Genomic DNA, 13,666 nt, shown 5'->3' with positions numbered 1-13,666 from the left:
CACATTTAATCTGAAAGAAAAATTATCGTCTGCGTTTGTAGCGAGATTCCGAGATAAGTTTGAGCAAAACTCTCCCACTAAGCGCAAAGGAAAAGTGCCCTCTTGGAAATTCTATATTAGATTTCATCTTTGAATAAAACTGTATTGCTAAAAAAATATACACTTTAAAATAAACACCAGTATGAATTGTGAAAAAGGAATTTTATGCAGGAAATGTACAGCAATTGCCCGTCATATTTAATTCTGATCATAAAACTAAATAAAACACGATCGCTTAACTGGTGCAGTTAAAATAGTTAAACTAGAACAAGAAAATTGAATAATCTGTAGCCAATTATGGAACTTGCACCTGGCTGTATAGTTGATTGGTTTGTGCTTAAAATATAAAGAAAACCAGTCAGGAAAGATATGAAGTGTGTAAAGAAAACAATCTTGGGTTAAACTCTGGAGTAAGCAAATACCTCGGCGCGCGGAAATGAATAAATTCATTTAGCCAATGAAACTCCTGTATAAGGGAGCGGGATTTCAGCAGCATAATCTCCACGTGAAATACATTCCATGAACAATGTTTTTAATAGAGGTTTGGCCAGAATGTGGTACATTACCGCCATATCCTGCTTTAATGGAAGGTATTATAGCGAGGATTATTCAACTTAGACAAGACCGAAAAACGCGATTTTGTGTGGATGACAACAGAACAGAAAATAATCCATGCGGAAATAGACTAGAACCTTTCAAAGTACTTTCTTTGTGTATATGTAAGCCAACCTTTGTTTCTTGCGAAGTAATAGTTCCTTCTACACCTGCTTTCTAATGTTTTCAGTATGTTTATCGAGTATTTACTCTATTTTTTTTTAACTTCAATTCCTGTCGATAATAGTGGGGGATATATTCCGCTGTATTTCCTTTAAATCGTACGATAACCCCTTTCCTTCAAAAGTTAATGCAAGCTTTCCTGGGGCGCATCAGATAGCAACGTAAACAGTTTTTTGGTATCAAATGATGATAAAACTCATATTTTTTTTTATTTAAAAATACTAATAAGATCACTGTAACATTTGCTTTGACAGTTCAGCCACAAACAGCCGACTGGCCTTTTTCTCACCTTGACTGAATAGAAGCGATCAAAGCTAGCAGGTTAGTCTATTAAAAATATGTAGATGCCACATAACGGGGTGACTCTTCCTACTAAAAAATTGAGGAGTCTGATTAGAGGAAATTGGGGCCGCTGAGCAAAATTATTCTAGAAGCTGTAGGTCAGTCTTCGTAAGAGCGAGGTGTTGTGACTAACATCTGCTTTTAAAATCAGGTATAAATTCTCGGCCAACCAAATTAAGAAATTGTCATTTCTCATTGTTGAAACATACTGGGTTAAGACTGCACACTATGTAAAATCAAGGAGTGACATCCTTTGTAGTTAAAGTTCGACAGAACTGAGAATGTAAGTCACGGTTCTGAAATTTAATTGACGCAACTTGTTTGTACCATTTGTCTCTCTAGCTGGGTAGATGTTCTTTGGACGATATACACCTTTTTTCCCCGAGCGGTTAACTTGAAACGTTTAAAATAAAGAAAATATCCTAGCTTAATCGAAAACACCGAATATATACTCCTGGATCTCGTTTATATAATAACCTTGATCAGTTTACTCACTGAACGCAATTTTTGAGGCGACGTTCATCGGGTATCAACCGACAGATGATTCATTATGACAGAGTTGTCATGCGCAACGGGTGTTATAAAACATTTATGCGCATAGAAAAGTTTTAAAGTCCACCTTTCCAATAATTGTGCCATCCTCCGTTAGACAATACGGGAGGCTATGAAAGGTAGAAAAAGCTCATATTTTATGATAAAGTTATATCTTTAACTTTCGAGAAACATCCAATGGGTACAATGGGGTAGTGTTATTTCCATTCACTCATTATGCGCTACTACATTTGGATCTTTGAGTAGCTCTTACCAATTGCATTATCTTTTCCTTGAGCTCCTCTCTACACTCTCTAGTACTACCCTCTAGATGACATGCTTGAAAGAACAAAGGAGCATAATATAGTCCACCAGTCTGGAGCTAAATTTACGGCAACAATTAAGGAAAAAAATCTGCATTTATCTCATGTTGTAAAATAATCCAAGAAGTATTCCAAAATATCGTCTCTGTTTGTTTCTTATACTGAGGTTTTCTAACTCATTTAATTCGCCAAGTATTCGAAATTTCCCATCTCCACTTGACGGCAGTTAAAACTAGTTAAAGCACATTTGCGGACTGTCTTACCTAAATAAAACGTATGAGTTCTCCTGTGATAAGAGAATATAAACTGCTCTTGCCTGTGATAAGTAAACCAAACAACCAAAGTCATGAAGGCAACTCGCCTCTTTATTTGCATAGCCAGATGAAGATCACTCAAAATTTAATGGTTTTCCATCGGTACTAATAATAGAATACAAGGAGGTTACTTAGTGAAATTGTTCGGATATTAAATGTTCACAAAAATCTTCATGCTCCTTTTAACCTAACGTAGTCAGCAAGCTAATAGGGATTTCATGACAAACAAAAAGTTAGGAGGGGGTGGTTGCTCGTCACTCCTCTTTTACACCTTCTCAAATATTTAAGTAAAGTAATCACAAGCCGGCTCGTAATTAAAAAGTGGCTTCCCATTAATGTTCGCGCAAAGTAAATCGACACCAAATCCATAGAGGAAAGTTTGCGATATCGATGGCAGTGGGTGAAGATATGCCGAGAAAGTTCGGCACGCTAAGGAGACTTTCAAAAGAGAGCTATATAAACAAAAACCGCGGTTTATTTTGCCGCACGAGTTTAAAGAAACAATTTAATGCTAGTAGCCGTTGTCTATGCTAACAGAAAAGTTGTAGCAGAACTGTTTAGGAAAACGGGAATGAAGTCTGGGCACTGCTCCTCAGCTAGGAAAGGGCAGAAAATTACCGAAAAAATTCTGAGACAAAGAAATCTCTAAGTGTTAGGAAAGCGCTTCCATCGACCTCTTCTGATGACAGCCAGACTTTGTCGGTGTTAAGCAATGAATTTGCGGATGAAATTGCCGCGTCAGTCAATAACACTCTTTAACAGGGATACAACCAATACAGTAACAATTTCTCTGAAACAATTTCCTCCCTCGCCTGAGCGGAGATCGTAACGATACTACTCTCGTCGTGAGCTAAAGCATCTTTTTCGTCCAGCAAATGTTTTGTAGATTTCTTTTTCTCTTTCTTAAACGCACTCCTTTCAGTATCGAAACAGCTTTCTGTATACGTCACGAACAGCTTTAGGAAAAGAAAAATCTTCAGATTAGCAAACTGGTCTCTCGGTTTCTAACGATACTCACTTTACAACCATTAATAATTTGTTTCCGACCACGCCACGCCGAGTCATTCTCTTCATTCGGTGAAAACAGAACTTAGACATGTAAGGACGTCATCTACGTACTATAATGAGCATCAATTGGCTACATTATGTCAGCAATTAAAAATTCCTGAAAGAGTGATTGTCGAAGGCCTTGAAATAAAGCAAGCTGAATAAAGTCGCCTCTGCAATTTTGACGCCACGTCATCTGGATGGGTAACAACAGATCAGAGAAAGCACTACCTTTGGGTAAACTGACAGTAACTAAAGCAATGCAAAAAGCGCCCTAAAGAGGTAATAAGATACCTCCGTTAACTTGATTTGTCTCTTAATAATAATAAACTCAGCATGAGGGAAGTTTGAATAGAAAATAGCGAAAAATAAAAAAATGGACTAGGTTAGATGTGAAATATGATATACTGAGGGGAAACGGGACGAAATGACTCTTTGGCCGGCGTTAGTTCTGAGTTAGCTCGTGTAGGTTGATCACCTGATTAGTTTCGATCATTTTAAACTCCTTTGTGCCGGTCTACACAGATTGGACTAACTTGAGGTGAGGTTCGAAAATAACTTTTACCCTCAGTTGTTTATGCCGCTCTTTTGAAGCAGTAAAAAGTTTTGTAAAGAGCCTTAATTTAAATTCAAGCTCTATCTTTTTTCAGTCGATTTCATCCGCTGTATCAATCAAGACTTTTAGGATGTGGATGTAACACTTCAACCTAACTCGTGCCTGCAAATGCATTTACTGTCAACATAAAATCAAAAATACCAATACGAAATTAATCTTCTGAGAGTAAATGTGAATTATGCAGTTTGAATAGCTATGCTCAATCAATTAACATTCGTCTGTATTTCAATGTCGAGGTGAAATTTTGTGAATGTTATTTAGAACGAATTGCACCCAGCAGTAACTCTGTACAAAGGGGATCTTAGACTTCTGGCTCCACTTAACTGTGTGCACAGCATGAGCTGACCAAAAGAGTATCACTCATAGAGCCATCTAACGACCTCTGTCTTAAAGCGTGTTGAATTTCCTACGTTCCTTCCCCTCATTATTCAACAAGGAACGATAATTTGATAATGACTAATCATCATATCCTGTCACTTCTGACACTTCCTTTAAGGATCAATCGTTCTATTTGTTATCTTTTTTATTGGTGCTTTTCAAGCTGATAGAAACGGTTTAGGGCCCTTGGTGGTCTTTTATTGAGCGAGTATAATTTGAGTTATTTTAAATGTTTTATCGTACTTAAAAAACATGGCGGTTCATCTCTAACCAGTCACAAGGTGGAAGAAATCGATGCTATCGGAGACCCACGCCAATGAGGGATTTCCTTTCGTAGGCATTCATTTTAAGTAATCAAAAGACATTATGATACCTACACACTGGCTTTACTGTTGAGCCAAGACTCAATGATTGAAGTCAGCAAATACAATGAGTTTATTTCTATGGTTAAAAAGACAGATTTTTATTTTCGTAAGCAAAATTAGCCTTGTTTGCTCAGCGTGGGTATTTCGGCCTCTTGTTTATTGAAAAAAAGGGGCTGGAGTTACTATGTCTCGAGTCTCTAACGTCTCTCACTCCGAGAAACACTTTGATTAAAGTTTACTAAAGAACCCCAAAACAAACGAATGTTAACATTCATAAACTGCCACTGTCAGTATAATATTAGCTCACCAAGAAAAGACCTACTTATCCCACTATTTCTCCACGCTAAAACTAGCTTTCAGAGCTACTTCAGTGCCGTAAAAGCTTGCGGTAAGCCGTCGTGTGAAACCCTATTTATTATTATTATTTTTTTTATAGAAAAACAGCTTCAATCTCCCTTCTCGGTTGTCAAGCCGCTCTTACTCCTCACAGATTTGACGCACCACTTAAACTGCATTGCAAAAACTTCTTGCTATTGCATTCGGAACGTTTTGCAAATGTGAATTATTCCTTTATTGTGAAAGAAAATTGTGGCAAAACAACAATTTGGTTTGATGTTATCCTCAGCATGAGTTCTTGTCATAAATTTGCAAGACAGAACAATCACTGGTATTTGCATTTTTATGTCAACAAATATTTTAATATTCTGAGCAAGTCAGTCTTGCGTTTGCCTTTTGTTTTCTCCACCACAAGGCTTTCGTCGAACGTCATGATTATTGCTGCCTTTTTTTCAGAATAAGGCTAGGTAAAATGGAATATTTCAACTCGAAAGAGGGCATTAATTATAGATCTGCTAGAGATTTACATCTCCCAACCGAATTTCGAGTTTTACTTTTCAGTAGCAGTTGACAAAACTGAAATAATTGATTTCAAATTTTAGAAACTCCTTTTTCAGTAAAAATCAGTATTTTAGTAAAAGGAAAAGTATGGAATGAAACACAATCCTTGAACAACAAACAGATCATAAGCATTTCAATACCAGAAAGGAAAAAAAAAGGAATTTGCGTTTATTAAAAGCAAGAACTCAAAGAGAACTGGCAGAGCTAAATCTGTGTCGAGCCCTCTTTGTTGCGAAGCAGGAAGGAAATTATCTACTAAATCGGATTTTCTCTTTCGCCTTCTTGTTACCATAGTTGCGTATCTTACACCTGTCTCACGAAGTCTATTTCTTGCTATTCGTTCATTACTTGTCTTGAGCGGTAATCTTAGGAAACAATTTGACAGTTCACTAGAAATGACTTGTTCCTGTCATTTTTTTCCGTCAACTTGTCGTGCTTCCTGCGTTTACAACAATCTCTCTTGTTGCCAAACCGCAATACTTTAGTGCTAGAGTGAAATATCGTTCGTCCTCCATGAAGATGAAGATCACAAAAAGGTTGTGATGTATTCCCTTTAACTGTAAACAGAGCGACACACAACAGGTAGTCTTTTGGCAGTGCAGATTGTAATGACCTGACCAATGAAAAGTGAGCTCGTCGTTACCCTTAAGGAGGTTATAATGTTACAGCTAGCTTAAGTTTGAAGATATTTAAAATGTAAAAAATGATGCTGGTGTTCTGATTGGTCTCTCATATTTAGATTGTCAATATAGTATGCAGGTTTTATGGAAGTTTTCGTTTCTTAATGTCAACAAAGTGTGTTAGTGTTTTCATCAATTATACTACGCTTTTACTTTGCAGCTGGCTTTTGACGCCAAGTAATCAACGATCAACGAACATAAAAGACATCGCAGCTTTCGTTTCTGTTAGGTAGGTCCAGCTCTGTACCTTCCTCTCTTTGTGCAATTTTTATCGGAAAACAAAGGCTGTGTGCGCATGAAAATTGAAAATCCTCAATTAGCAGGAGTTATGTTTTAGTAGTATTTCGTATGCCAGCCCAATTTAAGTTTTCAACTTTGTCAATTATCGATTTTAATGAATTTCGCTTTTATTTTCATGCTGCAGTTGGAATTAAAACGAGGAAAACATAGAGAGCATGTTCTGTGAACCCATCAGCCAAAAAGCTGAGATGTCCAAAGAATATGAATATATATTGTAGAAAGCAAAATATCCCTTCCAGATAACTGCTCAACTTTACCATTGTCGTGCAATGAATACATTTCGGTAAACCAAAATTCACAAAATAAATGAAAAGCAAATATATGACAACTGTAATACAACATGGCTTATAATCTAAAGCAAATAATTTTAACCTTTATGATTTATCTTCCTCGGCACGACAGTATGTACGAATCATCGTTCTGACCCAACGGGAAATCGCGATGATAAGGAAAAACTTTCACCCAAGACACTAATTTGTAATGAAATGACAAGTTAACAAAATTGCCATCGCGTTTTCCTTAAAAAAGTATTCTACGTTTCTCAAAAAAACGTTGACACTTGCTAACTGCCACCGAAATGGACGGTTTAGTCAAAAAACCTAGTAAAGCTTGTCTTTTTTAATTGAAAAGTATTATCTGTATTTATGTGTAAACTTAATGAAGCCCAGTTTTCAATAATTTGACAACGGTTAATGCTTTATTGATGTTACTTCCAACGAGCGCCTATGAATGCCATTTCGTAAATCTGCACGTCAAAATAAGATGTTGCTTACTTTTTATTCCAAACAAGAAAAGATTAATTCAGTCCGATAAGCTTAATAATCATTTCACTTCAACCGTCAACTTGCAGCCGGAACTCGACTGGAACTAAAGTTACCTCAGCTCATGACCACTGGTCTGGACACACCGTTAAGACATTTTTTCGGTTTCAGTTTCTACTTAAGCTGCACAAACGATCGAATGGTGTTTACAAGGAGTAGTGCCAATGAGAACATGAGGGACTTGGATCTACCCGTACATTGTATAAAATTATGTCGCCATGTCCAATGAACAGATTGATATAGGCATCTACTATACGCTGAAGACGTCAGGCTTTCAGACAACAGTAGAACCTCTCCTTTGGGACATTTTTTTCTTTTTTCCCGAAGCTCGGTTTTAACCTGCATTCAGCCTTAGCTACTCAAAACGTAGGCTGACGCCAGGATGATGACAGCTGTCACAACGTGTCCTTTTAAACTCGTGAATTGCGCGCATACGCAAAAGCGGGTTGTAGATATGATATGGAGAATGGCACTCGCTCGCTCGCTCGATTGGTCGATTCCTGTAAACTTTTTTTCGATTTTTTTTCTAGCTTTTGAGTGAATTTGATAGTTTTTGGCGAGTAATAAACAAACGGAATGGCGATCTTTGTTGCTAAGAATAGTGGTGGGTGAAAAAGAAGCCAATGATAATCTTAAGAGAGTTTATATTTTTTCGTTTCAGTTTCAAAAAGCGGCGCCAGCGACTGGCAGGCGTGCGAGGATTCATTCTGAAATAAGAGAACAACCTTCGTTTTTCATAAAACTGTAATTTACAATCCTTGAACTTGAAAACAATCCAAAGATTCATTAAAAATATCACTTACTCCGAAGCGCTCGGAGTTTACAGGTGTTGAAAAGCTTTTTCTGTAATGGCGTGAGATTGGGGACAAAAATCGATTATTGCATTTCGTATCGTGTTTTTTTCTGTGTAAAGCAACAAAAGGTGCCGGCACAGACAATTTGAAGATTCAAAAGACAATTTGAAGATTCAAAATAAATATTACTAAAATGCGAAAGTCATGCACCACAAAATTGATAAATGGGCCTGGGTCTTGTTCTTGATTATACGTTGCCTAGCACGTGACCAAAATCTACTCAGGCGGAAATCCAAAATGACAGTGGCAGTCTGGGCTTAGTTATATCACTCAAAACTCGTTCCCGTTTATCTCATTTGGTAAAGAGGGAATTAGTGTTTTCATTAAGACAGTATTACCTTGATTTTCCAATATTTACAATGATAGACAATAACTTTCACTTTTCACCCACATTTACTTCCAACCTTTTCTTTTGAACCAGACACAAAAACGATATATGTTTAAAACATATGACATCATCCACCCATTTCAAATGTAATAGCATGATCATTTCAATTGTAATGCCATCTTATCCCAACGTTACTTTGTTTCTTTGCTACATTAGCGAACACTGAATTACTGCTCGTACTCTAAATATGACAATCAACCACAAAATTCCCTAAACCAGATAACATTAAACATAATCCAAAAAATCATGTAAGTCATCTGTCAATTCACGAGTTTGCTCACAGAGCACTTTGATTAATACCGTACATCATTTGATAGCAGATGTAACTTGGTTTCCAAAGGTTCCATGTTCTCGTGATTTCTTCCGGAATCAAAGCGTCAGTCCATAAGTAGTTTCAGTTCACGAGTGACAAAGGCGTTAATAGGGGCGGTAACGGTTTGACAATTTGGCTTCAGTCAACTTTGCACAAATCATTTCCTTCAATTATTTCTCCGAGTCATTTTACCGCAATATTTGTGCCATAGAAGATACTTTTACATGAGGGTTCCATCCCGTCACTAGCTTTCCAGTAATGACTGCTGTCCCTTCTATTTATGCTTCGCTTTAGGTAACGTACTACTTCATGTTGGGAGGGGGGAGTGTGGGGAGGGGGGATGGGGGGTGTTAAGACACACCACTACCCAGGGGACACTTGCCTTGGTCCTGAGGGTGTTCCTTGCATAGAGGTTTTACTTTACCTTTTCAGTGTTAAGATCGCGTGAGGTTGCTGAGTTCGCCCTACTTATCGATGAAAAAAAATTTTTTTTTAAATTTAAAAAAATAAAACTACAGTTAGCTTTGTGTTAAAGAGATCAAAATATCAAGTGCACTAGATAGAGCTTTACACGGACGTTATGGTTATTGTAAGAGCCCAGAGCCTCTATACACGTTTAGCACGTAGGATATTTCGATAACGTCTTTTGCTTGGTCGTCTTCTCGATATATCTATTATAAAACGAAACTTAACATAGCTGCTTTGAGGTATGAATTTCATCGTTCGGTAGCCAAGGCACTCAAATGAACAACAGATCCTCTCAATCTTGTTAACGTTCAGGTGGAGTAACAACCGCTCTTCCTTTCAACGAGCGAGGTTGCGGGTAACAGATACATTAATTCAGCAGATCCACTTCTAATCATACTGAAAAACGAGGCAAAATTTGTATTTCTGCACTTAAATGATTTTGGAGTCCTTCGCAAAATAAAAGTGGAGTCGCCTCCGCTGGGAAAAGCCCCAAACCTTATTTCAAGAGAAGCCGATATACATAGTATACCAACATCGAACGGAAAGTTGCCTACATTAAGCGTTTTTTTTTTTTTTTCAAATTAAATCTTATTTATAAGTTATTCCGACAGCCGTAACTAATTTCCAATGCTAATTCATCCTACTCATCTCGCTGAGTTTTGGAAACTGAATACGGTTCTTTCCTATGGGAAAACATTTTTCTGTCATCTTTTCCGTAAATATTCGAAGTTTATCCCGTTGTTTTAGGAGTCCTTCATTTCACTACCATCTCAACTGGCTTGTCGGAAGAACTCTTCGTCATTAATATAGCAAAGAAACTCTAAAAAACCGATGAAAGTGATGAGGGAAACTAAGAGAGACTTCAAATTGCAAGGTAAAACCTGAGAGCTAGCGTGACATTCAGTAATCTAACAATAATCCAACAAACACAGCAATACAGAATCCAGCTGTGAAGAGAGTCATGTAAATAAATAAGCTTTGACGTTTCGATAAAATAGAACTTTTCACGTTTGTCAGATAAAAGAGAATATTGACATTAGGGCTCAATAACCTTATTTTCGTTGAATTTTTCAGAACGGTAATTTCAAGGGCCAAGATCTATTACAAATAACTCACCGAAAAAAAGATTTAACAAAAGGAATCCGCGCAACCACCATGGTTTAAACCTTTGTGTATTCGTTGCACATTAGGTTTCTTTGTCCGTACGTAAATTACCCGTGAATCGATTGGCAAATCATGCAAATTTGGAGCGAATGCTTCTAGTTCGCTGTTTAATTAGTTTCACCTCGATGCACTATTTTTTGGACGGCCGAGGGCACTTAAGTAAGAGTAGATTTCAGAGCTGGTCAATTTCAGCTTTTTAGAGCTTGTCACAACACCCCCCAAAATCCAGGGATTTGATTCTGATCTCTTGTCGCTCAAGAGAAATGGTGTGCCTTACTCCGTAATCACAAAATGAAACCTTCAATTTATTTATTACCTTTAATTTGTATTATTGATAATACACCCTGTTTCTTGTTTTGTTCTCTCAGAGATGGATACAACAGAGAATCTTACAAACGCAACCCCAGATGCACTCCAAACCGAAGAGTTTACATCCGTAACCGAAATTACCCCGGGAGTAACGAATATCGTTGCAGCGTTGTTTGTTGCTCTACAGATGCCAGTTGCCCTTGGAGGAAACTTCATCGTCATTGCAAGCTTTTACACGTTTAGGGACCTGCGCACAAAGTGCAACTTTTTCATCATCTCTTTAGCAGTCAGCGATATTTTGGTTGCGTTGATCGCCATGCCTTTTTGGTTAACTCTCCAAATAACCCAGAATGTATGGATTTACGGTGACACGCTAAAACAATTTTGGGACTGCATGGACATTCTGTGCGGAACAGCGTCTATAATGAACTTGACTGCGGTCAGTTTTGACCGACAGTTGGCGATCACTTCTCCGTTTGCTTATCCTAAAATCTTGACGACACGGCGTGTTATCTGTCTTATATTCTTTGTTTGGTGTTATGCTGCAACCATTTCATGTTTGGTTCTTATTTCAAGTGATGAGCACGAATGGCCGTATCCCAATTATTTATGGTTCGTATCCGTCTTGAGTTTCTTTCTCCCTTTAGTCATTATGCTAGTTATGTACGCTCGGATTTACTTGGTAGCACGTTACCAAGCAAGGCAAATAGGAAGAAACTACGCCACAGATATCAAAGCCGCAAAAACGATTGCGGTTGTGATAGGTGGATTTGTTATCTGCTGGCTCCCGTTCTTTATAGTAGTTTTATCTTATGCAAATCGCACGAATATTCCTCTCAGTTTCCTAAACGTAGTCAAGTGGTTGGAATATTTAAATAGTTGTCTGAATCCAGTAATTTACACCTGTTTAAACCGCACTTATCGTAGCGCTTTTAAAAAATTGCTTCGTCGCTGTCGTTCGAAAATCAAGAGGGATCAAAGAGAACAGTCAAAGAGTAACACCATGTCAACCATTTCGCCCATCGTTTCGATAGGCGAAACACAAGCACCGTTAACTCTTGTGGAACGAGAATGTTTTTCCAATCCAAACGAACCCAAAAGCCCAACTGCTAGGACAAATGACGATGTCAGTGAAAACATTCCTCTGAAAGTAACTGGTCCTAGCTAAGTATGGCACTCCGGCTGACGGTGCAAGCCTCAATCGGCCCTTTCATCCAAACTAAACACGAAAGAGTGACATATAAACGAACTAATGGCAAATATGAAAATATGACATACTAGAGAATACAGCTTTGGCTCTCAAGGATTGTCATCCTCTCCAATTGAATTTAGAGGCCTTAAAAGTTTATTTCAATATTTGAGCAATCTTCTACTTTGATTCTGTTCAGTACTTCCTAATTATAAATGTACACGTAGCTTTTAACGAGCGCGATTAAAAACCGAAGATGAAAGTATACACGTCATCCTAGTAATTGGGCAGTGTGTTAGGACGCTGAACGTTTCATGTCTGCGTTGTTCTAAAGAACGCGTCATTTCGGTGAGATGGTTCATTTTCTTGTGGAAAAAAGTCAACATATAAGTGTAATTGAAGTGAATGTTTGTCTTGTACACGGTTGTACTCGTTGTGAAACAAATGATTGCATCAATAGAGATCATGACGGTAATTACTTTAGAGACTGCTAGGAATTGAGTGCTGAGATGTAGCTGAAAATTCTTTAAAAAGGTTTCTGCAATTGGTAAAGGAGATAACGAGGATATGTTTACTTTCGTGTTTCTTCATCTTCGTTTTATTTCCAGTGTAATTAAATGAAGTCAGTAAAAAATAAATAAATATAAACAAATTTGACCCGCCTCGATTAGCATTTGCTATCCGCTGGTCAAAGGAATATCTTATGATAAGTAAGAAAATGAAAAATAAAAGTGTGAAAAGTGTGTGTGAAGTGTGACATTGTGCGTTCGGTCAAAACAACCGCGTACGATCAAAACAATAAGATAAAATGAAGTTTTCACATCTTTAAGGCACAAAAAGTTCAAAGTCCGACCAAACAGTTCAAGGAATTGTTCAGTCTGTGTCCGAATCACTTTCGATGAAATGAAATCGTCGTTTGCGAGGTTTATCAGGCGAGGCCTTGTTGTTGAGGTTGAATGTGACAGTGCAGTTAGTGAAGGAATTCATCAGATTCTGCGCTTAAGAGTTCATCATGTGTGGAATTACTGCATTTGAAGCACAAGGACCAGATGAACTACCCGCCACCAGCACGGGTTTTGGTGTACTATTTCCCTTTGAGATGGCCCACGAAAGCTGTCGCTGTTCGTCTTCGTCGGCTTCATCGTAGTCATCTAAAGACTGAATATTTCTGTGACCGGTGACTTTTGCAATGGATGACCTCTCGAGATTTGCTTTCTTCATCTTGCTAACGAGCGTTTTGAGGGCACTGTGATTGGTAAACCGCTTCTCGGATGACTGAAGGGTGGTTTGGGAGATGATATTTTTCATCATGGAGTTGATTTTATTTTCTCCCATGGGCTGGACTTTGTACCAAGTTTCATCGCCAGGTCCGCTGTTGTGTTTTATCGAGAGATAAAATGGACCACTCGCCCTGAGATTGCGAGACCTACGGTCCTGCCTTCCACGGAGACCAAATTGTTGAGTAAGTAGCCACCAAATTGTATGAATTAAGGACTCTGGGGTTAACCACCGAGTTTCTCGCTCTTCCAGAGAATTTCTGCCTCCTCTTCG

At 38.0% G+C, this 13,666-nt stretch overlaps 1 protein-coding gene across 12 annotated transcripts; it reads left to right on the top strand.

Annotated features, from left to right (window-relative positions):
- Positions 1-611: 611 nt before the first annotated feature.
- LOC113669688 (alpha-1D adrenergic receptor) lies at positions 612-12,860 on the top strand. Of its 12 annotated transcripts, none has more exons than XM_089195239.1 (5): positions 612-629; positions 1,071-1,137; positions 6,470-6,538; positions 10,201-10,327; positions 10,986-12,860. In XM_089195239.1, the coding sequence occupies exons 4-5, from the start codon at positions 10,285-10,287 to the stop codon at positions 12,092-12,094; spliced, it is 1,152 nt and encodes a 383-aa protein (XP_089051365.1). In that variant the 5' UTR covers positions 612-629; positions 1,071-1,137; positions 6,470-6,538; positions 10,201-10,284; the 3' UTR covers positions 12,095-12,860. The 12 variants fall into 12 exon arrangements, 6 of the variants coding, with proteins under 6 accessions (XP_089051365.1, XP_089051364.1, XP_027041565.2 ...); XM_089195238.1 differs by lacking the exon at positions 612-629 and adding an exon at positions 885-977; XR_016183342.1 differs by lacking the exons at positions 612-629; positions 10,201-10,327; positions 10,986-12,860 and adding exons at positions 868-977; positions 8,092-8,253.
- The last annotated feature ends 806 nt before the right edge of the window (positions 12,861-13,666 follow it).

Source organism: Pocillopora damicornis, chromosome 2, assembly GCF_964200805.1.
Source record: "Pocillopora damicornis chromosome 2, jaPocDami1.2, whole genome shotgun sequence".
Classification (NCBI taxonomy): Eukaryota; Metazoa; Cnidaria; class Anthozoa; order Scleractinia; family Pocilloporidae; genus Pocillopora; species Pocillopora damicornis.
Note: the sequence above shows the minus strand (reverse complement) of the source record. Positions and strands in the feature narration are given on the sequence as shown.